This window comes from Cibotium barometz, chromosome 58 (assembly GCF_041138505.1).
Source record: "Cibotium barometz isolate CiBa-2024 chromosome 58, ASM4113850v1, whole genome shotgun sequence".
In the NCBI taxonomy this organism is placed as follows: domain Eukaryota; kingdom Viridiplantae; phylum Streptophyta; class Polypodiopsida; order Cyatheales; family Cibotiaceae; genus Cibotium; species Cibotium barometz.
This window is the reverse complement of record NC_141103.1, coordinates 33050692-33078161: the sequence shown is the minus strand read 5'-3', so window position 1 is coordinate 33078161 and position 27470 is coordinate 33050692. Positions and strand designations below refer to the sequence as shown.

Genomic DNA, 27470 nt, shown 5'->3' with positions numbered 1-27470 from the left:
CCTAGGTGGTTGTTGGACACCCTTAGGGAGTCAGGTGTCACGGAGTTACCCTCCGAGTGGACCATAGAGGACGGCCCTCGAAGATCACACAGAGTCCGAGACAAAAGCAATACAGCGGAGCTTCTTCAGGTAAACTATGCTCTGATGTCTCGTATTATGCGGGACAAGGAGCCCACTTCTGTCAAGGAAGCCCTCTCACAAGATACTTGGAGGAAAGCCATGCAGGTGGAACTTGATGCCATCGAGAAGAACAACACATGACTGAGGCCGTTGAAACGGTCAGTCATTGGTGCCAAATGGGTCTTTAAGACCAAATATGCGTCAGATGGGTCGGTGGACAAACACAAAGCCAGACTTGTGGCTAAAGGTTATGCTCAGCGGCGGCCAAGCTTCGACTACGAGGATACCTTTGCACCGACAGCACGGATGTCCACGATTCGGACCGTTCTTGCCCTTGCTTCTTCTCAGAGGTGGCCCGTGTATCAAATGGATGTAAAATCTACGTTCCTTAATGGTGACCTGCAGAGGAGGAGGTGTATGTTGAGCAGCCTCCAGGCTTTGTTGTTCCAGGACCAGAAGGGATGGTTTACAGATTACGTAAGGCCTTGTATGGTCTTAAGCAAGCTCCCAGGGCTTGTAATCAGAAGATTGATTCCTTCTTTGTTCCAACTGGATTTCAGAGATCAGTTACAGATCCTAACTTGTATCTCTTTCGAGAACGCGGCATGGTTACGATTATCATCCTTTATGTGGATGATCTCATTCTCACTGGTGGTCATGTGGAGCACATTGGCGTGACGAAGGCTGCCTTGTCAAAGGAGTTTGAGACGACTGACTTAGGCTTACTCCACTTCTTGGGATTGGAGATCTGGCAGACCCAGAGGGGGGTTTTTGTCTCTCAGCAGCGGTATGTTCATGAGTTGCTTGAGGCCTTTGGGATGGAGAACTGCAAGCCTATTACTTTACCGATGGACCCAAACACAAAGTTAACCGTTAATGATCCTTGTGAGCCAGTTGATGCCTCGCAGTATCGAAAGTTGGTTGGTTCATTGATCTGGTTGTTGAACACCAGATTGGACTTGAGCTTCTCCGTGGGGCTGTTGAGCTCTTTTATGCAGATGCCATTGAAGTCTCATTGGGACGCAGAATTGCGTATCTTGCGATATCTACAGAGTACAAAGGATCTAGGACTCTTTTACACAGGAGGGGATGGAGTCAAACTCCAAGGTTGGAGTGACTCAGATTGAGGAGGAGATTCAGACATGAGGAGATCTACTTCAGGATACAGTTTTACCCTCGGCTCAGGAGCAGTAAGAGGCAGCCAACTATTGCCCTATCTTCGACAGAGGCAGAGTATCAGGCTGCTTGTGGTGCTGCTTGCGAGGTTGTGTGGTGGCGCGCGGAGGCTGCTAGGCAAGATTGGGTTTCCACAGAAGGAGCCCACAGTCATCCAGTGCGATAACCAGAGTTGTATAGCTATTGCTCCGAACCCGGTCTTCCATGCCCGGACCAAGCACATAGAGATACAGTATCACTTTGTATGTGAGAAGATCTTGGCTGGTGACATCTTGCTCCTTTATTGTTCGACGGAGGACAATGCGGTGGACCTCTTCATGAAGTCTCTACCTCAGGCTACGCTCAAGCGGCACTCCAGCTCCCTTGGGTTGATTTCACAACCAAGAGAGCTGAGAGGGGGTGTTGGAAGTCATCTCCTGTCTTTATCAGACACCAGGGCCTCTGTTGTGGGTGTGCCCGCCCTGTATAGGTGTTTTATCATTTTTTCTCACTCCCTGTATTTTTTTTCCATTTTTCCATTGTGTGGGTGGCTGCCCCACAGGCTGGTAGGAGCTTCTGATGCTGGCCGACTACACTCTCGTTCACCTGGAGCTGGCCGACTTGATCAGAAGGAGTCGTGGGTTTTTTCTCTGCTGGCCGACTGGCTGTGCCCAGCCGTGAGGGCTGGTGGGGCATGATGCACTGGCCAACTGTACTCATGGGGCCATATAAATAGGCCCCATAGTCCCCACATTGTATTCATTCAGTTTTTCTCGGGATCTTGTGTATAGAGAAGAGTTATACGCCTATCTCTCTCCTTCTCTTGTGCTGTCTATTTTCTGCACTCTACTTGCTCTTGTGGTCTCAGATTTGGTTATCATTTCCGCTGCGTATTTTGACAGCTTGTTGCTGCTAGTTCTATTTGTGTGGAACCGGAACCCTAACCCTAATCTGTGAAAAGCCCTAGGCCAATAGTGGTATCAGAGCCACTTCTCCCTGCCGCACAAGCTAGCACCGTCCGACTGCGGCAGCAGCAGTCTTTCCGGTGCTTGCCGCACCATTCTGTCCGACGCTTGCCCCCCGGCTTCTTCCGATGACTGGACTATTCTGCCCTGCAGTGCTTTCACCGCCCCTAATTGGCCCACCCCTTTCCACCTCCAAACCCGGCGGCACTAGTGCGTAGAGCACCACCTCCGCCCACTTTGTGCCTTACGTGGCACTCGACGGAATTTGCAACTTCCTGGAGACACTTCTGTCCAACAGAGCCCCATTCCGAAAATCTAGTCCCTCTCAACACAATTGCTCACCTCTGCAAACGCAAATCTAGTTCCAACCATTCAGGTACTTGATTTTGGGTTCATTTCATGGGGCTTTTGTGAATTACTTGCTTAATTGCAAAATACAGGTGCAAGCAGCAGTACAGGGCAAGATTTGGTGCAGAATTCAGTGAAAATTTGGGGGTTTTGTGAATCACATGCTTCAATGCAAAATTCAAGTTACAGGACACATAAATTTGGGGCTTTCCTAAAATCAGTGCTTAATCGCACAATTAAAGCTCATTGGTACACAGATTTTTGGGGCTTTTGTGATTTACGTGCAATTGACACATAAAACAACCCATTGGTGCACAAAAATTTGGAGCTTTTCACATTGCAAGCCTTGTTTGCAAATTTATGCAGTGATTGTGCAAAGATTTGCATTGTATGTGTCGTCAGGACACTACAAACTTTATTTGCAGCCTTGTATTTGGGAGAGGACCTTGTGGTTGCTTGGCATTGCACTCCGGTGCATTGGGATTTCACCTGTAGTAGGTGTTGTTTAGAGCATACTTGGTTGCACGTGTTTGCATATCTCTTGGTAAAGAGATTTCAACATTATGGCTGGGAATACAACCAATATATTCGGGGTTTTGTTCCAAGAGGACAAATTGGATAGCAATAACTACTCCCTCCCTCTGGAGTTTCATGGTCGTCCAAAACCTTCTTGTGGCCAAAGGTTTATGGGGTTATGTATCGGGTGAAGATGCACGCCTTGCTAACATAGCACCTAACACACCTAGCCATGGTGCTCAACAAAGTGCAGTACCTACTCCTCCCTCACAGGAGCAGAAGAGATGGGATACTCGTGATGCCCAAGCGATGGCTTCGATTGCTTTGTCAGTAAAGCGATCAATCATACTGCATATCCGGTCTTGCAAGACCTCACGGCGAGCTTGGGATGTACTTGAAACCATGTATCAGGCAAAGAATGAGACTAGGGTTGCATATCTCAAGAAAGAACTTGAGAACTTGCACGTGAATGATGGTGATAGTATGGCTGATCATCTTACGAAGATCCAGGATCTTTAGGGGCTATTGCTCAATATTGATGAGGTCATTTCTGAAAAGGAGTTGGTTTCCAAGACACTATCATCACTAGCAGAAACTTATTTGAACTTCCACACATCGCTCACTCTATATATGCGGGGAAACCCAGAACCGATCTTGTTTGAAGAGTTGGTTGGCTTGTTACTTCAGGAGGAGAAAAACTGGAAGAACAAATCTTCCGTCATGCATGGCAATGATGGGGCTTTTGTTGCACAAGGGAAGGGCAAGGGAAAAGCCAAAAGCAATTTTCAGCCAACGGCTGATTTAGAACAGCCTTCACAAAAGGCTAAAAATGATGCAAGCAAGTCCAAGAAAAAGGGAAAATGTCACTACTACAAAAAGCTAGGTCACTATTTGAATGAGTGCAGAAAGCGGCTTGCAAAGGAGAAGAAAAAGGAAAGCGGCATGGCTGTAGATTCTTCTTCATTACCTGCAGCGAAAGATGATGCATCAGTAAATCTTGTGCAGGATAAATGGACTTTTCTTACTTGCAGTTACGGTGCATCATTAGAGCATATGTCTCTCAGTGTCAATGAAAGGCACGACACATGGTACTTTGATAGCGGTACTTCTAAACACATTACCTCACAGAGGAATTTGTTTAAGAAGCTTATGGCTGCCCCTAAAGGCAAACGGGTAACATGTGCAAACAATTATCCAGTTCAGGGTGTTGGTGAGGTGACCCGCACAACAGCAGATGGTGCAAACTTATGTCTTCCAGATATATTGTATGTGCCAAGGATTAAGAATAACTTGCTGTCTGTCTCCTCTTTTGCTAAAAGAGAATATGCACTAAACTTTGAGAACGACAGGTGCACAGTGAAAGACCGTGAAGGTGGCTATGCATTGGTCACTTCCGACACATTGTACCATGGGTTATATAAGCTTGACAGGTTTGACAGGAGAAACCATGATGCTCATGTGGTTACCACTCTTATACCTGCCATGCAAGAGGCAGAATTGTGGCATGCCAAGTTTGGGCATGTGAATTATGGTAGTCTGATATGCTATTGCAAAGGCATCAAATGGTACAGGACATGCCTCATGTTGAACTACCACCAAAACATGTATGTGAAGGGTGCATATTGGGTAAGATGCACAGAAATGCATTCCCAAAAGATGGATCAACAAGGGCTGTCCGGAAATTACGGCTTGTGCACAATGATGTGTGTGGTCCTATGCGGACAGCATCTATTGGAAAGCATCTATACTTTGTGACCTTTACCGATGACTACTACAAATTTGCTTGGGTTTAATGTATTTGCATGTTTTCAGCGTTTTGTGGCACAAGCTAAAAATCAAGCAAGTTGCAAAGTGCAGACCCTCCGTATAGATCGAGGGGTGAAATACATGTCCATTGCTTTCAAAGCTTTTATGGTAGAAAAGGGCATAAAGCATCAATGCATGATGCCATATTCTCCTTAGCAAAATGGTGTTGCTAAGAGAAAGAACAGGTCATTGATGGAAATGGCTAGATGCATGGTTAAAGGTAAAGGCTTGCATGGTGTTGCTGAGAGAAAGAACAGGTCATTGATGGAAATGGCTAGATGCATGGTTAAAGGCAAAGGCTTGGCTCACAAATTCTGGATGGAGGCAATCATGTGTGCTACACATGTGTTGAATAGATGTCCTACCAAAGCATTGAAAACTATAAGAGGCTTGGCACGAAAGGAAACCTAAAGTTGATCACTTCAGAGTTTTTGGATATATTGCTTATGCACATGTACCTCAGCAATTGCGAGGTAAGCTTGATGACAAAGCCACTAAGTGCATATTTGTGGGCTACAATAGTGGCAGTAAAGGCTACCGTCTCTTTAATCTTTCCACACAAAGGATTATGGACACAGCAGAGACGTGTTTGCTGAAAATTCAGACCAGCCATCGTCTGAATTTTTTGGACAGCCACCTTCAGGCCCACTTAACGTGTTTGGAGGACTTCTCCTATTTGGAATTGATGGCACAACAGATCAGCCATCAACTTTACCTAATGGACAGCATTTGGGTGCTCAAAATCAGCCCATAAATGAGCTCATTACACCTCGAAATGTAAAGGAAACAGTGGAGCAAGAGCGAACAACAACGGAAGAGGCTAGAGTTGTGACTCGTTGGTTGCTCCATACATTACAGGAGAAAGAAAGAAAGAAAGATGTATTAACGTCTACGAGAGACCAAAGTCGGCCTATGAGACAAAAAATAATACAACTGTCTTCTTCCGGTTATCGGAAGAAAAGAAAGAAAAGAAAAAGTGTGCATGTGTCTCGATACAACTGTGAATCATCATGGATCGGTGGAGCCCATATATACAAACAATATAAGGGGGGGTGGGGATGTGGATGGAGTGCTAAGACAAGATGCATCTCTATATGCTGAAGGGGTAGTACAAGCATGCTATGCAGATCTATGTCTAACTCCATCCAGTGCCATAAGAGGGATATAAGATATCATACATCGCCGATGCTGAGGCTGTGAATGGCGTGAACATGTACCCTGAGTCTGAATGAAAGCGAGCTAGCCTCTCCTGTGTCTCCATCTGGTGTCTCATTCGGATAGCTGCTATCAAAGCTCTATGTCCAGTCTGTCTAGGTCTCCTCCTGGCTCTCAATTCCTCTGCTCTCTGTGCGGTCACCCCACGTGGTACATCAGCTGCATGGTACTGGCATAGCTCTCTGGAAGAAATCTGTGAGCTGGGACTGTCTCCCACCCCTAGTGGGAGCGGGTGTCTGGAGGAGTCTCTCTCGAGAACTATGAAGCTCTAATAGTAGTCTGCCAAGCTGTCGCCGCTGGTCCGAGGCCTCCATCAACTGATGTAGTGAAGAGTGCTCCTCAAACAATCTTGCATATCTATCTCTGACCCCCTGGTGGGCTCTACATCTACATACAAAGTGATCCTCAGTCTCCACCTCCTTGCGGCACAATCTGCATATCCGCTCAGCTCTGGGAACCCGTGCCGCTCTCCCAGCCTCTATCTCTAGCTGATGTTATGAGACTCGTAGCTGTCCAATAGCAACGCGAGAGCTGTGTGGCATGTATACATCCATGTACCGCGGTCGATGTATAAACCCATCCCTTGAGATGCTCATAAAGTGGTCTCTGTAATACAACATCTTCGGTGGTAGTGGGCTCTCTGGTGCTGTCCATGTCTCCTATATGTACTCCTGTATGTAGTGCTGCCATATGTCATGTCTCATCACTCCGTTCCTCTCATTGAGAGAGAGGTAACCCCGTGGAGCTGACTGATCATACTGAAAAGGTGGCAACCGCTCAATGTCTATCCCATGATGTGAGAACCACTGTAGCATCTGTGCATACCAAGATCCAGTGTGTCCAGCCTCGGCCAGCTCTCTGGATGCCTCAAAAGCTCGGCAGGATAATCTCTCCGTGGGCATCTCCCTCATCCTGTATATAAAGGAGATTGTCTAGAACAATGCCTCCACTGCCATAGGTGGTGCAGCAAACTCAGCTCGAACAATGTCGTGTGGGACGGATGGTTTGCTGCGTATCATCCTCGAGAGCATCAAGATCTGTGGTCTCTCCAGCTGTACCCATGTGGAGGCTGCAAGCCCTGGTGCCCAAACCGCTGCTCCATACATCAAGGCTGGTGTCACTAATGTATCAAAGAGCCACCCCTTCGTGCGGGGTTCCTGAAAATGTGCCTGATGACACTGACGCCGCTCAAGGCCAGCAAGAGCTGCATACTCCCGAGTCACTCTGTCTCGGACTGCCTGAGCCATGGAGAAGCGTCCAGCTGAGCTAGTAAATGTGATGCCAAGGTAAACATAAGAGCTCACCACCTCGACCCGCCCTCCTGCTAATGTGAGAGTAGTGTGGCTCCTGACTGCGGCGGGTGAGGTGTGGAAGATCATAACCTTGGTTTTCCCAAGGTTCACTGTGAGCCCTTGCTGTGCGCAGAAGTCATCAAGAGCCACAAGGTGTCTTTGAAGCCCAACCTGCGTGTCGGATACCGAGACGATGTCATCAGCATAAAGCATAACATGGACAGTAATACCTGATAGCTCAACCCCAGAGCCTCCTCCCTGTGTGATGTAATCGACCACCTCATCAATATAGAGCCCAAAGAGCGTGGGGGAGAGCAGGCACCCCTGCTTCACACCAACGGTGCTAGCAACTGTGTCGAACAAGCCTCCTGGGCGCATCGGACTCTCCCAAAGACCTGCTCATATAGCCTGTATATGCCCCACATCATGTCTGAAGGTATGCCTAGTGTCTGTAGTTGCCGAAAGAGGCGCTCTCTGGGCACAGTATCAAATGCCTTGCGGAAATCCACAAAGCAACAATAGAGCCGTTGCCTCCGTGCCTTGGCCTGATCAATCAGGCACCTCAATGTAAGAATGTGGTCGATGGTTGAGAAGGCTCGACGGAAGCCTGTCTGGCCTGCTGCTCTCAATCCCCCAACCTCTGCATGAGTGCTCAGCTCTGCCTCCAAAACTGCCCCGTATAGTTTGGCCAATATATGGCCAATCATGATGGTCCTGTAGTTCCCGGGGTCTAGTACATCTCCCGCTTTATGGATCGGCACAATAGTGTGCATCGTCCACTCAGCCAGAAACCCCTCTGACAGAGCTCTGTTGAAGAGATGAGCAAGAAATGGTGCCAATGTATCAATAGCATAGATGAGATGCTCTCCCTGTAATCCTGTATGATCTTCGCCCGTCCATGTTGGAGTCGGCATATGGCTCTCCTAACCATAGGTGGGGTGAAGAAGGTGGAGACTGTGGAGCATGGCTCTGTGGGCTGTGGTATAGGGGGCTGTGCAGGCACATCATAAAGTCTCTCTGCATATGTCTGCCAGGTCTGAGGATCGGCAATAGCTGTGGGAGGACGGGGCTCTCTGAGTCTCCTCCAAGCAGCAGCAACAGCATCTCTGCTCATGAGCATGTGATATGTGTCCCAGTACTGAGCCTCCTCATAAGCTTGCCGCTTACGGCGGGTGAGAGTATGCATCCTCCTGCCGGAGAGGAAGCCTTCAGCTCCACTTGGTAGCAAGACATGGGCTAGTTCAAGTAATGGAAGAGAACATGTAGATGTTGCTTTCATGAGTACACTTCGTGATGCAGATGAGCTACATTCATTTGAAAAGGCTCATGAGGATGAGCATTGGGTAAAAGCCATGCAAAATGATATGGATTCTATCGATAAAAACAACACATGGGATTTGGTAGACTTGCCTGTTCAAGAAGCCCATTGGCACAAAGTGGGTATACAAGTTGAAAAGAAAGTTTGATGGTACCATTGACAGGTACAAGGCCAAGCTAGTGGCCAAAGGATATGCCCAGAAAAAGGACATTGATTATGATGAGACTTTCACACTTACTTCTCGTATGGCCGCAGTTAGCTGTGTTGTTGCATTGGCCCATCATGGATGGAAAGTGCACCAGTTGGACATAAAATCAGCTTTTCTCAATGGAGATTTGCAGGAAGAAGTTTATGTAAATCAGCACATTGGTTTTGTGACACATGGTCATGAAAACAAAGTATGCAAGCTTCGAAAAGCACTTTATGGTCTCAAGCAAGCTCCCCAAGCTTGGTATGAGAAGAAACATACTTATTTGACTAAACAGGGTTTTCACAATAGTCCAACACAGAGCACCCTCTATGTGAAAGAAGATCATGGCACTTTGATTATGCTCATTCTTTATGTGGATGACATGTAGCTAACTAGGAATGATATGGAGAAAATATCAGCATTCAAAGGTGAATTGCAAACGTCATTTGAGATGACAGATTTGGGATTGTTGCATTATTATTTGGGCATACAATTTGTGCACACAGATGCTAGGATTTATGTACAGCAAACAAAGTACATTCAAAAGTTGTCGCATAAATTTGGGTTTCAAGATTGTAAGCCCATCTCTACTCAGATGGAGCCATGGCTCACATTGAGCATGTATAATGTTGGAGAGCCTTTTGATATGAGTGTTTATAGCCAAGCAGTGGACTGCCTCATATACTTACGCAACACAGACCAGGATATTTAGTTTGGGGTTTCCCAGTGTAGCAAATTTATGCATAGCCCAGTTACAAAGCATTGGCAAGCAGTGAAGGGGATCTTCCGCTATCTTCAAGGCTCCCTGGATATTGCTTTGGTATATCCCAAGGGGGCAGCTTGTAGTTACATGCTAACAGACTAAGCTAATGACTACGATACACGGCAATCCACCAATGGGAATTGTTTCTTTTTCGGGCATTCATGCATATCATGGTTGAGCAAAAAGCAACCCACTGTTGCAACATCTACTTGTGAGGCTGAGTATAGGGCAGCCTTTACAACCACAAGAGACTGTGTATGGATGAGGAGATTGATGGCTAATCTTCGTGAGTGTCAACAGACACCCACCACCATACTCACTGACAGTCAAAATGCTATAGCCGTGGAATGAAACCCAGTGTTTCATGCATGCACTAAGCACATAGAGATTCGTAATCATTATGTCAAGGAGAGGATACATGCAGGGGAGATCTCATTATCTTACTACTCTACACAGGACAATGTTGCAGATCTGTCACAAAGGCGTTGCCTCGAGAGAAGTTTGAAGCTTTCCGCAAAGCTTTAGGCTTGCCCTCTTACAGAGAGTAATCTGCTACCGACCTTGTACAAGTTCACATTGCCACTATAGGAGGGATTTATTGCATATATGCTATGAGTAGTGCCACATGTGAACATGGGGTAACCAAGGGCACTTCTCTCCCTTTGGTTTTTTTCCCTTGGATATCTGACATGAAAGGACACCACCACTTTTATTTGTATTTTGATATTATGGAGTTAACTCTGTGAGGGCAAAAGGACGTAGCCCAGACGATGGCCAGTGCTTCCGAGAAGTACTCGGCTCTCCATGAAAAGTTCCAGAAGATTTTTCTTCGGGACAGTCTCCCTCCCCAGCTCCCCCCGTCCAGACCAGAGGACCACAAGATTGACCTCCTCCCAAGCTCGGAACCCCCGAGCAAGTTTTCGTATCACCTTTCCAAGGCAATGGAATCGGAGTTGGACCGCCAACTCCAAGAATTGTTGCAATCTAGCTTCATTCGTCCCAATGTGTCGCCATTTGTAGCACCGATCTTATTTGTCAAGAAGAAAGATCGGTCTTCTCGGTTGTGTGTCGATTATCATGCACTCAATAAGCTATCAAGAGTAGATTCCCGATGCCTCGGATAGATTATATTCTCGAGAGGCTGAATGGAGCGAAGGTGTTCTTAAAACTCGAGTTAAAGAGTGGGCCCACAAGACAGCCTTCCGTACGGAGCGGGCCCACTATGAATTTGTGGTCATGTCATTTGGCTTGACGAACGCCCCAGCTACATTTAACCACATGATGATGCGTGTTTTTCGAGATTTGATTGGAAAGTGTGTGTTCATATTTCTGGACGACATACTGGTATTTTCAGCTATGGCGACGAGAACCTGATACTGTCCCTGATCAATCCCTGGAGAAGCATCAAGAAGAGAAAGCTTCTCACTAGTATCCATAGCAAAAGATACTGGTTTGCATCCAGTCATTTGAAATCTATCAAGAATCTCCCGTGTGTACTTCTACTGAGAGAAGAAAATGCCCTTCGGGGTCTACCGAATCTCAAAGCCAAGAAAATAATGCAGAAGGCCAAGATCCGTCATCTCAAACTCTGTCTCCAAAGCATCCATGACTAAACGGATCCTCACTGAATAAGAACCTGTAAAGATGAGGTCATCAACATAGACCACAATGATAACAATCAACCCCCTCTCAAGGAGGATATAAAGGTTCAAATCTGCATGAGAACAGTACAAGCCGAGCTTCTAAAAGAACTCATCAATCCGCTGGTACCAAGCCCGCGGAGCCTGCTTCAAACCTTTTTTGAAGCTTTCTTCAGCCGGTACACCTGATCCTGTTTGCCTAGAACAACAAATCCCGGTGGCTAATCAACATAAACATCCTGTGTAAGCTCTCCATTCAGGAAAGCCGACTTGACGTCCATCTAGAATACGAGCCATCTATGATGTCCTGCAAGAGCAAGAATGGTGCAAATGGTAGTCATCTGGGCCGTCGGAGCGAAGGTCTCATTGAAGTCAACTCCAAGGCATTGAGCATAACCCTTGGCAACCAACCTCGCCTTGTGCTTGTCCAAGCTCCCATCAGCTCAGAACTTTGATTTGAAGATCCACCGCACACCAATCATCTTACGCTGCAGTGTCCTAGGCACCAAAATCCAAGTGCCATTCCGTTCAATAGCATCCAACTCTGCTTGCATAGCACAACACCAAAGCTCATGTGAAAGAGCCTCGTCCACAGAAGAGGGATCAAAAGGACCATGAATGATAGAGAACATACGAGCATAGTTAACAAACATGTTGCCCTCATGAACTTGTTTCCCTAAAACTCTGGAAGATCGCCTGAGAGAACCAGGCGGAGGAGCAAAAGGAAGCTCACGTAACCCCGAATCACGAACTATCTGAAAATACCATCCAGGCACAGATTTTCTCGAACTCGCTAGAGGAGGAGCAGAGTCATCATCATATGACTGAGAATCCACTACTGGAGGTGTAACAGAAGCACAGGGAGGAGGAGGAGGCGGCGGAGGAAGAAGAAGCTCACCACCCCCCTCTGAAGATGTAGGAGTCTCGTCGAACACCACATCACGGCTCACAACAACTTTGTCGGCCTGCTAATCATATAGACGATATGCCTTGGACACAGTGTTGTATCCAAGAAAAGTCATGCACTGAGACTTCGAGTCCAACTTGAAAATAAACAACAGAGGGCTTCTCACCATGGAAAGCCTCATATGGAGTTTTATATGGAAAAGCAACAGTAGGAGACCTATTCTGAATGTAGACAGCAGTAGAAGCCGCCTCAGCCCAAAAACGTCAAGGTAATGAAGAATGCTCAAGCATAGCACGGGCCATCTCCATAATGGTCCTGTTCTTCCTCTCTGCAAATCCATTCTGTGATGGAGTATATGTTGTAGTAAGCTGTCTCCGAATGCCATGAGCCTTGCAATATTGCTGAAACTCCTAGGATGTAAACTCACCCCCTCTGTCGGTCCTGAGAGCCTTGACCGAGAAACCGGTCTCTTTTTCCACCTCAACTCTCCAATCACAAAAGTGCTGAAAAGCCTCATCCTTGGACTTCAGAAAGAAGACCCAAGTATATCTGAAGAAGTCATCCACCATCACGAGCATGTACAACGCCTTACTCAAAGACGTGGTACCCATAGGACCACATAAGTCTGCATGAACAAGAGCAAGTGATGTCGAAGATCTGGGTGTCGCCTCCTCCAGAAAGGTGGCTCGGTGTTGCTTCCCTTGTAAACAAGAGGAACAAATAGAAGATGGAACCTTGATGGTCGGTAAACCCTCAACCAACCCATCCTTCGAAGCTCGTTGTAGAAGCTGATAGCTCAAATGGCCAAACCGAGCATGCCAAAGAGCAAAAGAAGAACTAGAAGAAAGCAAAGCGGTCAACTTGTACAAACCACTATCTTGGACTCCCTGAGCCAAGATGCTACCAGTCTCCTTATCACGAATGGTAATCTCATAATGAGAGAAGATCACCTCTGCACCCTGAGCTGTAAGAGCACTCACTAACAAAAGGTTAAATGCCAAATCTGGAATGTACAGAACGTCAGAGAAGTACCTCTTGTCCTCGGAGGAGCGGAAGATGGGGATGGTGCCATGTCCATGCACTAGCATGGAAGAAGAATCACCCAAAGTGATCTCTCGCCTGTCCTGGCAGTGAAGTCCTCGAGCCAATCTCGATGGTGTGTCATGTGAGCAGTAGCACCGCTATCCACGACCGCGATTGAGAAGTCACAAGAGCAAGTATACACCATCATCCTTCTTGGTCTGAGACACTCCTGTGGAGGAAGAGTGTAATATGCGGAAGCTTCGGAGAAAGATCGGTAACTTCAAAACTCAGAATTCAGCACTCTTTTCGCGATGGAAATTAACGCACAAACTTGAAAGGAGAAGTGCAGAAAATAGAGAGAGAGAGGGAGAGATGGAGAGATGGAGAGGACACAGTATTGGGTCCCAATTACCCTCTGTAGGGCCCCCACCACGGATGGTGTATTTGCTTTATTAGAATGATGTAAATCTGAAAACAAATACAGAATTCTTGACCTTTCTTGGCTGGGAAATCCCTGCCCTTGACCTTCAGAAGTCCACCCCTTTGCTTAGCAATCTCCTTGGCTTGTCTAGCCCTTGATTGGCTTGAGCTCTTGGTGAATACTGAGATGAATGATGGGATTGTGGACCTCTCCTATTTATACTACCCTACAGCAGCAGTCGGCCAGTATAAGAGCAGGCGGCCAGCAAACAAATCCCACGACTGAGTAAATTCAGCATTAAATGCTCAAAAAAATCCTAATAAATGCTGTGTATTTTCCCTAGCAAGCTGGGGAGGTAGGCGCTTGCTTTTGCCCACAATCCATGGGCTGGACAGCCTGTATGGGCTGCCCCATACTTGCCCTACATCCCTATGAAGGCTGTAACCTCCTGAAAATAGCCTTATTCTTGCCTTCGGACTGTCCTACAGCCCCTCCATGGCTGGTGGGTTCAGCCTGGGCCTTCCTGGCCCTCATGGGGGTGGTTCTATACCATTCCGATGCCCACACTAAGATCCGGGGTAGCCCTATGGGCTGGCCCCTTGTCCTAAACATAATCTACTCAGTGATCTGGCATCCGGTACCATACCAGATACACAGAACCACTGACATCATTCTAGAGGGAGACTCACAGCGCGGACTGGCACTGTTTCATGTGCAGGACAGTGCACACCTGACCTTGGACTCATGTGCAGGACAATGCACACCTGACCTCGGACGACTGAGATGGATCCCTGGCTGACTCGTCTCCCGGACTGGGCTCACATGGGACCAGTTCACCATCCCAGGTCCTGCACCTTCTGTACAAAAATGTCTACGTGGCATCCAAGTGCGGGATGCACGTGACAAAGAGTTCTTTGCTTCTTCATCCTGCTTCTTCTTGTGACATTGGGGCGATTTATGACCCTTCTAGCCACAATAATGACACTCAATGTCCTTGTTTTTAGAAGATTTGCTTTGTCTTTGTCTTTGTCTTTATCCTTGTTGTTATCCTTGGAGGTCTTGTCAGGCCCCCTTTCCCTTTCTTCTGTTGATTCTTCCCTTTATCTCGTGCAGCCAAAGCTCCATCAGAACCACCAAAGGTGCCAGCCCGCTCCTCAAAGCGAGACTCAATCTGCATAATGGAGGCGAGAACTTCCTCCCAAGTAACTGGAACAGGACGATGAGAAGAAACAAGAGACTAAAAATAAGCATCAAACCTCTCTGAAAGCTTGGAGAGAAGCCGAATAGCCATATCCTCTGTAGAGATATCCTTGCCACAAACAGCAAGCGCATCCCAGAGATCTTTCATCTTCAAGATGAAAGCAGATAAAGATGAAAAGGCAGAAACTGAAAAGTTCCAAAAGATAATATCAAACAAAGACTTTTAATTAAGACATGAACCAAAAAAAAACCAAAAAAACAAAAAAACAAAAAACAAAAAACAAAAACAAACAAAACAAAAACAAACAAAAAACAAAATAGCAAAACAAAGAACTGTAAACTCTAGACCTAAAGCACTAAGAGCCAGAACCAAACATTAAGCTAAACTTTAAAAAAGACTTTGACTCAAAAGTGCAACCATTAACTCCAATGTCTGTCCGAGCATGAAGAGTAGGTTCATCAACTCTATCATGCATAGCGTCGTGGACAATAAGGTATGACCTCCCTACTCACGTCAGCAGTGCCCAAGAGTAGGTGCAGGTTTGTATAAGGTTAGTCCAAAAGAACATGCTTTATAAAACCCCAGCGAATTGACTCTAGAGGTGATGGGCATACTCAGCCATGATAGAGACTAGCACTCAAAGTCTGCTCTAAGGTATAACAACAAACAATCACAAAACATAGGAAAGAACCAAACTAAGTCTATATTAAGCTAGAGTGAGAAAGAAAAGACTAAACAAGGCCTACTCTAAATTAAAACAACAAACCCTACTCTAAGCTAGAACAAGCCACTTTTACAAAAAAGAGAGCATTGAATTATAAATTAAGTGGGCTTTTCAGCTCCCCACTTCTATATAACTTACTCCTTATCATTTTAAACATTCCAAAAGCTGAAATACCAAAGATAAACTTACTACGATTCATGAAAGAACGAACCTTTTTCAAAATCTTATTGAAACTATAACCTTTTTCGATAAGCAGCAAAATAAGATGGCATGATTGAGAGAGAAAGGCAATTTTAGTAGAGCAAAGACAAGAGAATCTAAAAAGTTGAGGGTAGATAACACCATACTTAGCTGTATCAGAATTATTGGAAGAAAAGTGTGGCATCCAAATGATCTTTAAGTTAGCATATTCAGGTTGTAAGCATTTGTAAATGTCTACTATGAAGCCTAAAGATGATTGAGAGATCTTAAGGTCTAAAAAAGCACAACTATCGCTATTCGAGGTGCGGTTAAGTTCGCAAAATTCCTTGGGATAGATCCCTCCACCTAAGGAATTTGGATTAATATACAAAAACTCTTGAAAGGAAGGAACGTCGAGAACGAAGAGGTCATCTACAAAACGTCTCACATTACAAAGTTTGTGAAGAAAGACAGGACAAGTATTAGCAAAAATAAGGCGTCCATAAAATCAAACTCATAAGTAAAAAGATAAAAATTAGCAAGAAAGACGGCACAATTGGTACCCATGGGAATACCAATTGCTTGCTTAAATAAAGAGTCGCCTAAGGATATATAAAGGTTATCTAGGAGAAAATCTAACCAACTACAAATGTCATCTTTGTCTACAATTTTGGTGAATCTTTTCTCTCTTATCTACATCTTGATTTTTACTTTTGAACCAAGAAAAATCAAAATGCAAAACTAACATTTCTACTAATAAAGCCTTGCATCCATCCTTTTCTAATCTATAGGCAAAAAATTTCATCATAAGAGATCTAATCCTGACACGTGTCTTCTAAGTCTAGTTTGGTGTATAAGGTCGTGAAATCGAAGGTTTGTAGGCATAAAGGAGACGACTCTTCAGCCAGGCTCTGAGAGGAGTTTAAGAATTTCAAGACGGGAACTACTCCTATAGAGTCTTTTAAGACCCAACTCGTGTCTATAGGCACGTTAGCATCTTTAAGAAGATTTTTCCAAAGGTCATGGACACTAGGTAAAATGGCTTTAAAGCAATGACTAAGCCATTTAGAAACATCCGTCAGAGATGTATTGCAAGAAGTAGCTATGAACCTGGGCTTTATAGGATTCTTATGAAACTTCCAAACTATAGACAAAAAAGGTAAAGTAGGGTTGCACTTGAAACCAAACGATTTACAAAAATCTTGGTGTTTCAAGATAACGTCTTGAGAAGAAAGTGAACAGCTAGAATAAGTTTGAGAGGAAGAATTCACTTCACTTAACAAACATTCTAAGTAAAACTTTTTACAAGTAAAAACAAAATTGTTAGAACACTTGTCTATGTAGGAAATAACAAAATCTCGATGAAATTTCTTGAGAGCAACTAAATCACTAGAAGATAAAGAATTGCTAACAGAGGGAGTACTCTTTGAACAGAATTTCGTAGACGTCGTGGAGTCCACAACCCTTTTCATACTGGAAAATGTCCAAGCTAGTGACAGATCATGAAACATGTAACCAAATTATTGGACTGAGAGTTCGTTCAGCCAAGCTCGTCACCATACTGTTCACATGTCTTGCTAGTGCAAAAGGACGGTTCCTTCCAGATATGTGTGGATTACCAAGCTTTAAACAAGCTTACTATCAAGAACCGATTTCCAATCCCACCCATATATGACATCCTCGATAAACTTGATGGGTCTACATGTTTCAGCCGCACTGACCTTAAGAGTGGGTATCACCAAGTACGTGTGGTAATACAAGATGTACACAAAACAGCATTCAGGAGATCATTTGGTTTGTATGAGTTTTTGGTTATGATGTTTGGACTCACGTATGCCCCGACCACATTTAACAGAATGATGGATCGCATTTTCCATGAGCATCGGAAATTCATAGGTGTGTTTTTCGATGACATCTTGGTATTTGCTAAGAATAAGGAGAAACATTGCCAATACTTGGCTATTGTGTTTGAAGAGCTTCATAAACACAAGCCCTTTATCAATGCGAAGAAGAGTGAATTTCTTCTCTAAGAGATTCATTATTTGGGGCACACTATGTCAAAGAATGGCATCAAGATGGATCCCGCAAAGATAGAATCCATTCGGAATTGGCCTGAGCTATCTTCCGTACATGTAGTACGAAGCTTTCTGGATTTATGCTCATACTACAGGCGTTTTATCAAGCACTTTGCATGGATTACTTCGCCATTGCATGAGCTCACTAAGAAGAAGGCACTCTTCAACTGGACGGTTGATGGGAAAGAGGCTTTCTTCCACCTCAAGGATGCCATTATGTGTGGGCCTGTGTTAGTCATTCCAGACTTGCAAAAACCTTTCTGTGTGGAGAGTGATGCATCTGGAAGTTGCATTGGGGTTGTCCTTAAATCAACAGGGACAGCCGTAGCTTATGAAAGTCATCGTTTGCATGATGTTGAGCTTTCTTTGGGAATCTATGAGAAGGAGTTGTTGGCTGAATTCATGCATTGACTATTTGGAAACACTACCTTCTTGGGGCTGATTTTATGGTCAAGATAGATCATCAAAGCCTAAGGTACTTCTTGACACAAACAAAGCTTTCGAAGAAGTATATGAGGATGGCAAACTTCTTATCCATATTTCATTTTCACATTACGCACACTCCAGGAAAGAAGAATGTGGTGGCAGATGCATTGTCCAAAAAGCCATATGTGGCTACAATGTCAGTTGCCTCACATGGGGATTTATCTACTGTGATGGAGAGCTCTATTTGACAATACGGACACTAAGCTAGACTTCTCATCGGCTTTTCACCCCCAAACGGATGGGCAAAGTGATGTTGAATCTCCTCAAATGCTATGTTGCAAATCAGAAAACAGCTTCGGAGAAGTATCTACCGTTGGTAGAGCTTGCATACAACAACACAGTGCATGCCTCCATAGAAAAGGCCCCGTTTGAGATTGTATATATACCAAGATGAATCCAGGAACATGCCCAAAATTCACATTTTAGGAACATGCACGTTATATACTCCTGGTAGTCAACAGCAAGTGGTTTTGATGTTTTTCAAGCTCCATTTGGTACACATGGCAATGACCGGTGTCGCTTTGTTGTGGTGGGAAGACCAGCTGAGGCGCCATGTCGTGACCTATTGGAACGATCGCCACCGTAAGGCCGTTCCAAAGCACTTTATTCCTGTGGACTATAACCATGAGTTAAAGCGACAATGGGAGCGCTTTGAAATAACGTGACAAATAACCCAACTAATTGGCCAATTTCTGGATGTTGTTGCTCATGCTCCTACAGACCATTCAACATTGGGGCGGGTAGAGTAGGTTCGATACCGTCCTTGCACATGGATGTTCGTGCACACAGGCTCGTGTCTCTTGGATGTGGTTCTTCTTGCCACGATCCTCATCCTTGAGACGCAGAAGGGTTCCAAGTTTAGAACCCAGAAGAAAGTCCAGAGCAAGAAGAATTGTTAAGGCCATGGAGTATAGAACTAGTGCCCAAAGTGCATACTATAGGCTGGCTGGACCAGCTACTATTTGAGAATAAATGCAATCAGAGCAACACCCATAGATGGCACAGCAGGACACTACTCTTTGATGACTTGGATACCTACATGATGTTTAACATAGTTGGGGCAGCATCTCTGAATCAGTTTGAAATGACAAAGAGAAGATGCAAACGATGCTTTTGCACCGGCATTTGGAAGTGAAAGCCTCTCTACCCATGCTTCTAGAGACACTGCAGCTAGTAGCTCTAGAGAGGGTATACAAATACGAGACCAAAGTCAAAGATACAACCAAAAAAACTTTGCACCCTGTGCCAGCTACGGCTGAGAAGCGTGTCACTAGTCCTGCCTACGCACACATGAAGGGCCGGTTCACATGGTTACTCCAGAGATGTGACAGTCCCAAGCACCTTCTCCAGAGTAGCCTTCACACCTTGCAGCATGGGACACCTTATGCCTGCCATTCACTGGCAGTACCAGGCAGACAGCACTACTATATTGGATACAGATGCGTCTTGTACATGACAGCTCCCTTCCCATGAGGAAAAAGACTTTTTCTTGTATTGTATTTTTCAGGTCCCATAAGCCATTTTGGCCTCCTAAGCACGATAATGCTCTCTCTCTCTCTCTCTCTCTCTGTGCGCACGTGCGCTACGTGTAGCTGAACTTCACACATGTATAAAACACCCAAAATTCAAAAGTTTGTGTTAATTATTATTGCTAAGTGAAGGAAGTGCAAACCTGTTGGTGAACAGCATGCCTGTGAGGAAACAGGCAACGCATGCAACCACGAGCACCTTGGGAGATACTCCGGCTCCTCCTCTTGACCGCATTGGATCCGTTTGAAGAGCTTTCCACACAAGTGTTGCAATACTTGCAAAATCCAAGCCGGCTGCTTTGATGACAAGATGGACCCTTGAATTCAGGGAAAACCCTAATCAGAAAACGAGAGTGGAAAGAGAAGAAAAGAAAATAAGGCTGGTAAGGGTAAGGTGAAGGCAAGGAGCAGGGCAAAGATCACAGATCCAAGCACTGAGATTTCCCTTCCTGCAGATCGATTTCCCAGTTGGGCCTGACAAACCCTAATTTGACCTAATACCCTGATTCTGAATCGTGGGGAGCTCTGGTTTCAGAAACCCTAAGCGCGAAGACGCTGTTGGCTCTTCTGACAGAGACGAACGCTGCAAAGCTTGGCGACGGGGACTTCAAGAATTGAGTGGAAGCCCCCTGTGTATTTTGCAAATTTATACGCTGGGGTGCGCGACAGCGGTAGGTTGGGAGTGGAAAAACTGGGACAGTTTGCGTGTTGCGTTGTAGGAAAGCAAGGCAGGCGCGCGCAGGTGAAGAGTCGCAGAGGACCTTCGGCTGCAGGCACGCCGCCCGCTCCCCCCTCTTGTCGCTCTTCTCTCTTCTCTCTCTCTTCTCTCTCTCTCCTCTCGTGGCCAACGGTAAACCGCCTGACTCCGCTGGCATCCGACATGGACCATGTGCTTTAAGCATCTTTAGAGCAGAATAATGTATACCTTCTTTTTTTTAAATGTATACCTTTTCTTTTTGGATCAATATATAAGAATATATATCAAGGGTTTTTTCATTAATATATATTTTTGTGTAAAGGGTTTTTGATTAGTATATATAAGAATACTGTATACCTTATGATGATGAATTTTGTGCTGAAAAAAAAATATAAAGGGTTTTTGATTAATATATATAAGAATAATGTATACCTTATGATGATGAGTAGCTTGCTGGAAAAAAACTGCCCTTTTTTGTATTTTTCAAAGCTCAATCACACCCTTTTCAATTTTTGCTTTTGCCAGTCCCTTTCTATATTTTTCAAGGCTCTAGATTGACAACACCATGTTTGAATTTGGAAATCAATGTGGCTGACATTTCGAAAAAAATTCTGTTGCAAAACTAACTGAGCTATAGATTTCTCAAATGAAAATCGGCCAAGAATAAGACGCCTCTTGTTGGGAAAAGTGTTTTTGGTCCAACTAGTTGCACAATGTATTGGGGCAAGGATCATTTTTGGTTAGCCAAAGGCAAGTGGTGAACATGAATTAATCTCAACAATTCCTTTCCTACCCTTGTTTTCCTTTTGTAGCATTTCAAAAGGAAAATTTTGGTCTACTAAAGCTAAATATCATGAATTTAGTAGTAGTTGTTGTCTCCTTTGAAGTGATGGCTATCAAGTCATTTTGTGTAATATTGTTTACAATAAAAACACTACAAAGTGGCACGACACCCTTTTCTGACTAGACTTTACCCTAGAGATAATATATTATGTATCCCATGGAGGAAATTTAGAGGGTAGCATATGTAGCAATGGTACAAAGGTAGCTGTTGTGGTTCTCTTTGCAAAAGTGGCAACTTGGCAAGTTCACAAGCAAGAGAGAGAGAGAGAGGCCCGCGGGGGCGGGGCGGGGGGGTTTGGCTATAATTTTTCTTCATTCTCTTTAACCAGTTTCCAATAGTCGGCCAACTATAAGTGTGTTGAGATGTTCTGCACACCCTAAGAAGGTTTATATATGAGATGACTTCATAAAGATAAAGGCCCTGTGGTTATTACTCAAAAAAACTAGGAAGGAGGAGAGAAATCCATCCTTCTCAAGGGCTTGTCTACTACTTAGAACTTAGAAACTAGAGGTCATTAGCTACTAAAGAATAGAAATGTAGAGGCTTACTATATATTGGGCATGGTCAGTGGGTTAATACTACTACAATAGCTACATAGTTACAATCTTCTTATTGCTATGTATTGGGAAGCCTTTTCGTTAACTACATATCTAATTAGGCTCTACAACAATATTAAAACTACATAATGACAATCTTCTTAGGGTGTGCAGCATTGGGAAGATTTCATTGACTATTTATCTAAGTAGGCTCTTCAACAATATTAAAACTACTAAATAACTAGATAGTTACAATCTTCTTATGGGTATTGGAAAGCCTTTTTGTAACTACATATCTAATTAATCTTAGTGGGCCTAGTTATTGCAAAGCAATGATGTAGTAAGCTTTTAGTGTAGTTGAATTGCTAAGAATAGTGTGGTGTGGTGGTGCCTATTGTGCAAATTAGGTTCATCTAGGATTGAAAAGGAGGGTTGGAGATGACAGTGATATAGCAACTCAATGTTCACACATAGATGCCCTTACACTCATTGGCCATGATACAATTCAAGCCTCTTCTCTCGGAGCACCCAAACAAATGGCTAAAAGATGTCGGTGCATAGGATCATCCTAACATTTTCAATTTTGGAGTTTCACAGCTTTGAAAGGCATGACACGGATTAAAAATGGGGATTTGCAACTTTTTTGTGACATTTTTTATATCCATCATCATAACCATGCACAACCCCTCTAAAGCAACTCCAAATAGATTTGTTGACCCTATACTTGTCAAATAGAGCATCTTTTCATTGTATTCATATCTAAGGCTTAGTTCAAGGGCATCTGTTCCCCAAGGTGAAATTGTAACTCAACAAGCAACCAAACAAAGCTTGAGCTTATGTGCCCTATTCACAACTCAAAATGGTTTTACTTTGTGTAATGGATAAAGAGCAAACAGTTCCCTTGATCACCCCATTGCCAATTCACTTGATTCATAAGACAAGAAGCCCCTTATAGATTTGTAGATATCTCTGAATGCGCCATGAACAGAGAGAAAATCCATTACCACTTAGTGATCTACAACATGCACATTCACCATATGCAAACTATTAGAGGGATGTGGCAAAATCCCTTCAAAAACAAGTATAACAATACTAAATTCAAGCCATGTGAGTTCTTAATCCATGGCCACTAGAGTGTAAAATGAAGTATGAAAATGAATATACTAGTATAAGGCTCAAATAGACTCCATATGAGATGAAACATTAGACCAAAAATCTAGGTTTGACTTTGCCCACAAGGTTGAATCATTACAAAGTGGGACATTAGGAACCAATGGCCATAAATACATACAATATTGGAAGCCAACCACAAAGCACCACACGGCCTTGACTAATTAGCATCACTCATTGCTTAGACAAAGAAATCGTGCTATGGTGAGAAAAAGAGGAGATCTAACTATCCATGTGAGAACCCATGCTTTTTTTTTTTAGCAGGTACAGGAAATTTGTAGAAATACTCACACACACCCCCAACCCCCGTATGGTGGAAAGGCACCCCCCTCAGGTATGGTGGAAAGGCACCCCCCTCAGGTATGGCACAAGCCGGGGCCGAGGCCGCCCACATATCAACTTGGACTTATAAATCTCCCAAGGGAGATGATACCATATGAGGCCCCACAAGATTCGAACTCACGACCTTGGGGATTAGAGTCCAACACTCTAACAGTTACACTAGCGCTCATTGGTAGAACCCATGCTTTTATGTGCACTCTACCTCTTGCAATCTCTACATCAAGGCTATCCACCAAGATAAATGTTAATCACAACATGTATTCACCCATGCTACATCTTTGCATCCCACATTGTACATGTGTGGCTAGAAGCTTGAACCTACAATCAAAGACGATGATGTGAGTGCTAGGATTAAATGCCCCTTTATGATAAAGGTTTTACACTATGTTGCTCTCTTTTTTTTCCGTAATAGAAGATATATTACCAAAGTTACTTTACAAATGGCCACATGGCCGCCATGTGGCTATGTTTCTCTCTCTCTCTCTCTCTCTCTCTCTCTCTCTCTCTCTCTCTCTCTCTCTCTCTCTCTCTCATAGTTGCATTTCCAATTTCCCTAGTCTCATGACATATGTACATTGTGGAACATACATATGTGGTTATCATCTAAATGTGTTTAAGCCTATAAGAAAACATGATGAGTTGTATGATGGAACACACCATTCCCTATAATGTGTTTGAGCCTATAAGAAAACATGATGATGTGAGTTGTATGATGGAACACACCGTTCCCTATAAAGATTTTATGCTGTGAGATCTCTCTCTCTCTATCTGATCTCTCTCTCTCTCTCTATCTCTTTCTCTCTTCTTGTGTGTGTCCAAGTTTGCCTTTGTGTCATCTTCGTTATTATAGCTAGATTCTATTCACCATATTGATGCTTTTCCCTCTTCTCTCTCTAAGCCATGTTCCACGAGAGTTACTTTTTTGAAGTTAAAGACTTTTGTTTTTGTTTTCTCAAATGAAATTGCAATTACGAAAATAAAAAAGTCGTGGATTTCATTAGTTCTCTTGCATTTATGAGAAAAAAATATGCATCTCATAACTACATCAATACTTTTAAGTATGCAAACATAATTGAGAGTTGTCAATCAGAATGAATACAATTCAAAGTAAAGAAGCTTCAAAAAAATCACATTTTGGACATAACACCTTTTCGCATTCATCCTTTCACTTTTTGAACCCAACACCCTTTCACATTTATCTATATATAGAGATATGTAAGAACCATAAATTCAAGACGGAAGTGTCTAAATTTCAAAGTCACGATCTATTTTCTAGCTCATGAAGAATCTTGTAATCTTTTTTATAAGCAAAGAAAACAGAAGGGGAGACAACTAGAAACATGCCAAATGAGCCCTTGTTCCTTTACACCCAATTCAATGTACATTTACATATGTTTGAGCCCTTGTTACACCCAACTCAATGTACATTTACATACGGTGACATGATATAATTGAAAACATGCCTCCTTCCATGATATAAATTGAGAACATGCCTCCTTCCATGTTTTCGATAGCATAGATGCCCCCACGTAACACGGCTCTGTCAAAAACATAAAATTAAACAAATTAATTAATTAATTAAAACTACCAATGTTCGAAAAAAAAACGGGGTTTAGTGTAGTTTGTACTTGCATATTTTGAAAAATACCTTTAAATTTAAAACTTGAAGGTTCAAATACCTCTAGATTATGTTTTTGTTTTTCGAGCCAAGGTCAGAGATGAGCGAGACTCGAACAGATAAACTCGTTCGAGTATCTCCAGATCTCCACATTGTGAGAAGGTGTAGAACAAAAACCTCGAAATTTTAAGATTTTCGTATATAAATAATTTCACAATGTTGAAATGAATGTTTCCCACTTTTTTTGGGAAAATACTTTTTTTAGAACACCGCCTTCTGTCCCCCCCCCTTCCGTCTCTCTCTCTCTCTCTCTCTCTCTCTCTCACACACACACACACACACAGAGCCTTAGAGCTCACACAATCGTCTGTGTTCGAGCTTCTGCCCCCTGGGCATATCCCTCATGAGCCCCATCGCCAATTCTGCATTCTGCAACACCGCCATTTCATTTCCATCCAGGTCGTCCACTACTGTGTAGTACCCTTGTAGCTACCTGTGCTGCCGTCTAGCTCAGCTGAGACCCTAGCAGTAGCTCCTTGAAGCTCTAAGCAACATCCCATTAAGCAGCACTAGTAGTAGTTCATTGGAGTAGCTCATCCTCTAGCATTCAACCCACAATGACCATCCCAAAATCATCATAATACAAGCCTTCCAATTACCTCTACATTAAGCACCCATTAAGAGTGGGTTCACATGTGCCAATCAAGACACAGCCTAGCAGTAAGCTGTTGACGTCCCATGTAGGAGGTGTTGGGTTCAAAACTTAATGGCCATTGACTGCGGCATGAAAGCACACACGCACACGAGCACAAAAGATCTCCCAAAAAAAAAGAGTGGGCTCACATGTCTAACATGCCAAAGCTCTCAACTCCCGGGGACTTTCGTGTCCCCAAAAAATGCCTCCCCCTTCCACGGAACAGAATGAATGGTCTTTGTATCTACTTGAACAAATTAAGAAGCTTCGCTTAGAGAATACTACACTCAAGGTACAACTTCATGATTTGGAAGTTTGTCTCTTGACCCGTAAAAAAAACAAACCAAGCCCGTAAACAGAGACACCACGTACGGAGGTAAGAGTAGGGATGAAGCAAGATTTGTGCAAGATTGTCGGCAACATCAAGATGGTGATGTGGTCGAGGAAGATATGAGAGAACACATCAAATCAAAAATCATAGCCAAGTCGAGAAAAGAGAACTATCGTAATCAAAGGCCCTTAAGACCTATAAGATCCCTCTTCCTTTATCCTATGTAGCTGAGATACTAATTTTTGGGGTGTATATTCTAGTGAAATTCTAATAAGATGAATATTTTAATGAGAAACTTGGAAGCCTGAGAAATTGAGGGGCATTAAAAAAAAGGTTGATAGCCAAGTTGGCATGTCCACAAATTAAGTTAGGGCTTTCCTATGTGCACATGTGCACAAAGGAGGAAAACCTACACATGTGCACCCCCTGCACCTATACATTGGGGCTAGAAAGAGAAAGAAAATAAAAATAATTATTTATAAACAAATGTTAGGGAGTGTGTGTGTGTGTATTATAATAGCCTTGAAAAAAGGTGTAAATAGAGTGTACATTTAATTAATTTCAAAACTGAATGGGTGAAAGATTAAAGTCAAGGTCGAAAGGTGAGTGCAAAAAACCTTCGGGATAATTTTTTGTAAGAAAAATAGTAATTAATATGGAGATAAGCCTGGTGAACTAATAGATAACTCTAGTCGCATGCATATATGTGGGAGTTGACTAGATGTATAACTTTTTGGTATCAGAGCTTGGCCGTCAATCCTTATTGCTTTCCTTAATTATCAGAGCTTGTTAAACTCTCTTTAAAAGCAATCTGAATATAATCTCCAGTTTTTATTTCCATTTGCTCCTTTATAATCAAGTATAAGAGTATTTGTCTGCCATAGTCTAAGGTGCCACATAACTTAAAACCTATTCCATTTCCAGAAGTCGTTAAGGTGCTAAGCACATCCAGGGGGTGCCAGAGGTTACAAGTAGTTTGCACAATCAGATGTTAAGGAATTGAGGCATTCGGACCTTGAGGCACTGCAAGTATTTCGCATGCAATGATCAAGCATAAAAAAACTCCTCTCTTACCCTAATCAAAAGCAATGGCATCACTCACCAAGTCTGTCTCTAAGAGGTTTAGAATTGAGTCAAGCAATAAGGTAAACTCTTCTTCACTTTTTGTCTTAAATAATGTTGCACATCATAAGTGGACCATTCCTAAGATTCACCTTGAAGCCTCGTATGATGTAGATAGAAAATTCAAACTCAAATCTTCCATTAAATTCTCTATTTCTGAGTTAATTGGAGCTTAATTGCTACTGACATAGGGCTTGGTTCCAAAACAACTCATTACTTATATCCATTGAATAGAGAAGATG

At 43.5% G+C, this 27470-nt stretch overlaps 1 protein-coding gene and 1 pseudogene across 1 annotated transcript in view; both read right to left on the bottom strand.

Moving 5' to 3' along the window:
- Positions 1 to 20741, bottom strand: part of LOC147606180 (putative beta-1,3-galactosyltransferase 2) — a 36426-nt gene extending 15685 nt beyond the window's left edge. Inside the window, exon 1 of the mRNA XM_086792624.1 lies at positions 20018 to 20741. Coding sequence (XP_086648750.1) covers positions 20018 to 20109 — 92 coding nt within the window. The 5' untranslated portion in view covers positions 20110 to 20741. The remainder of the gene's footprint in view (positions 1 to 20017) is intronic.
- On the bottom strand, positions 15696 to 16386 carry LOC147606181 (uncharacterized; annotated as a pseudogene).
- Positions 20742 to 27470: the final 6729 nt, after the last annotated feature.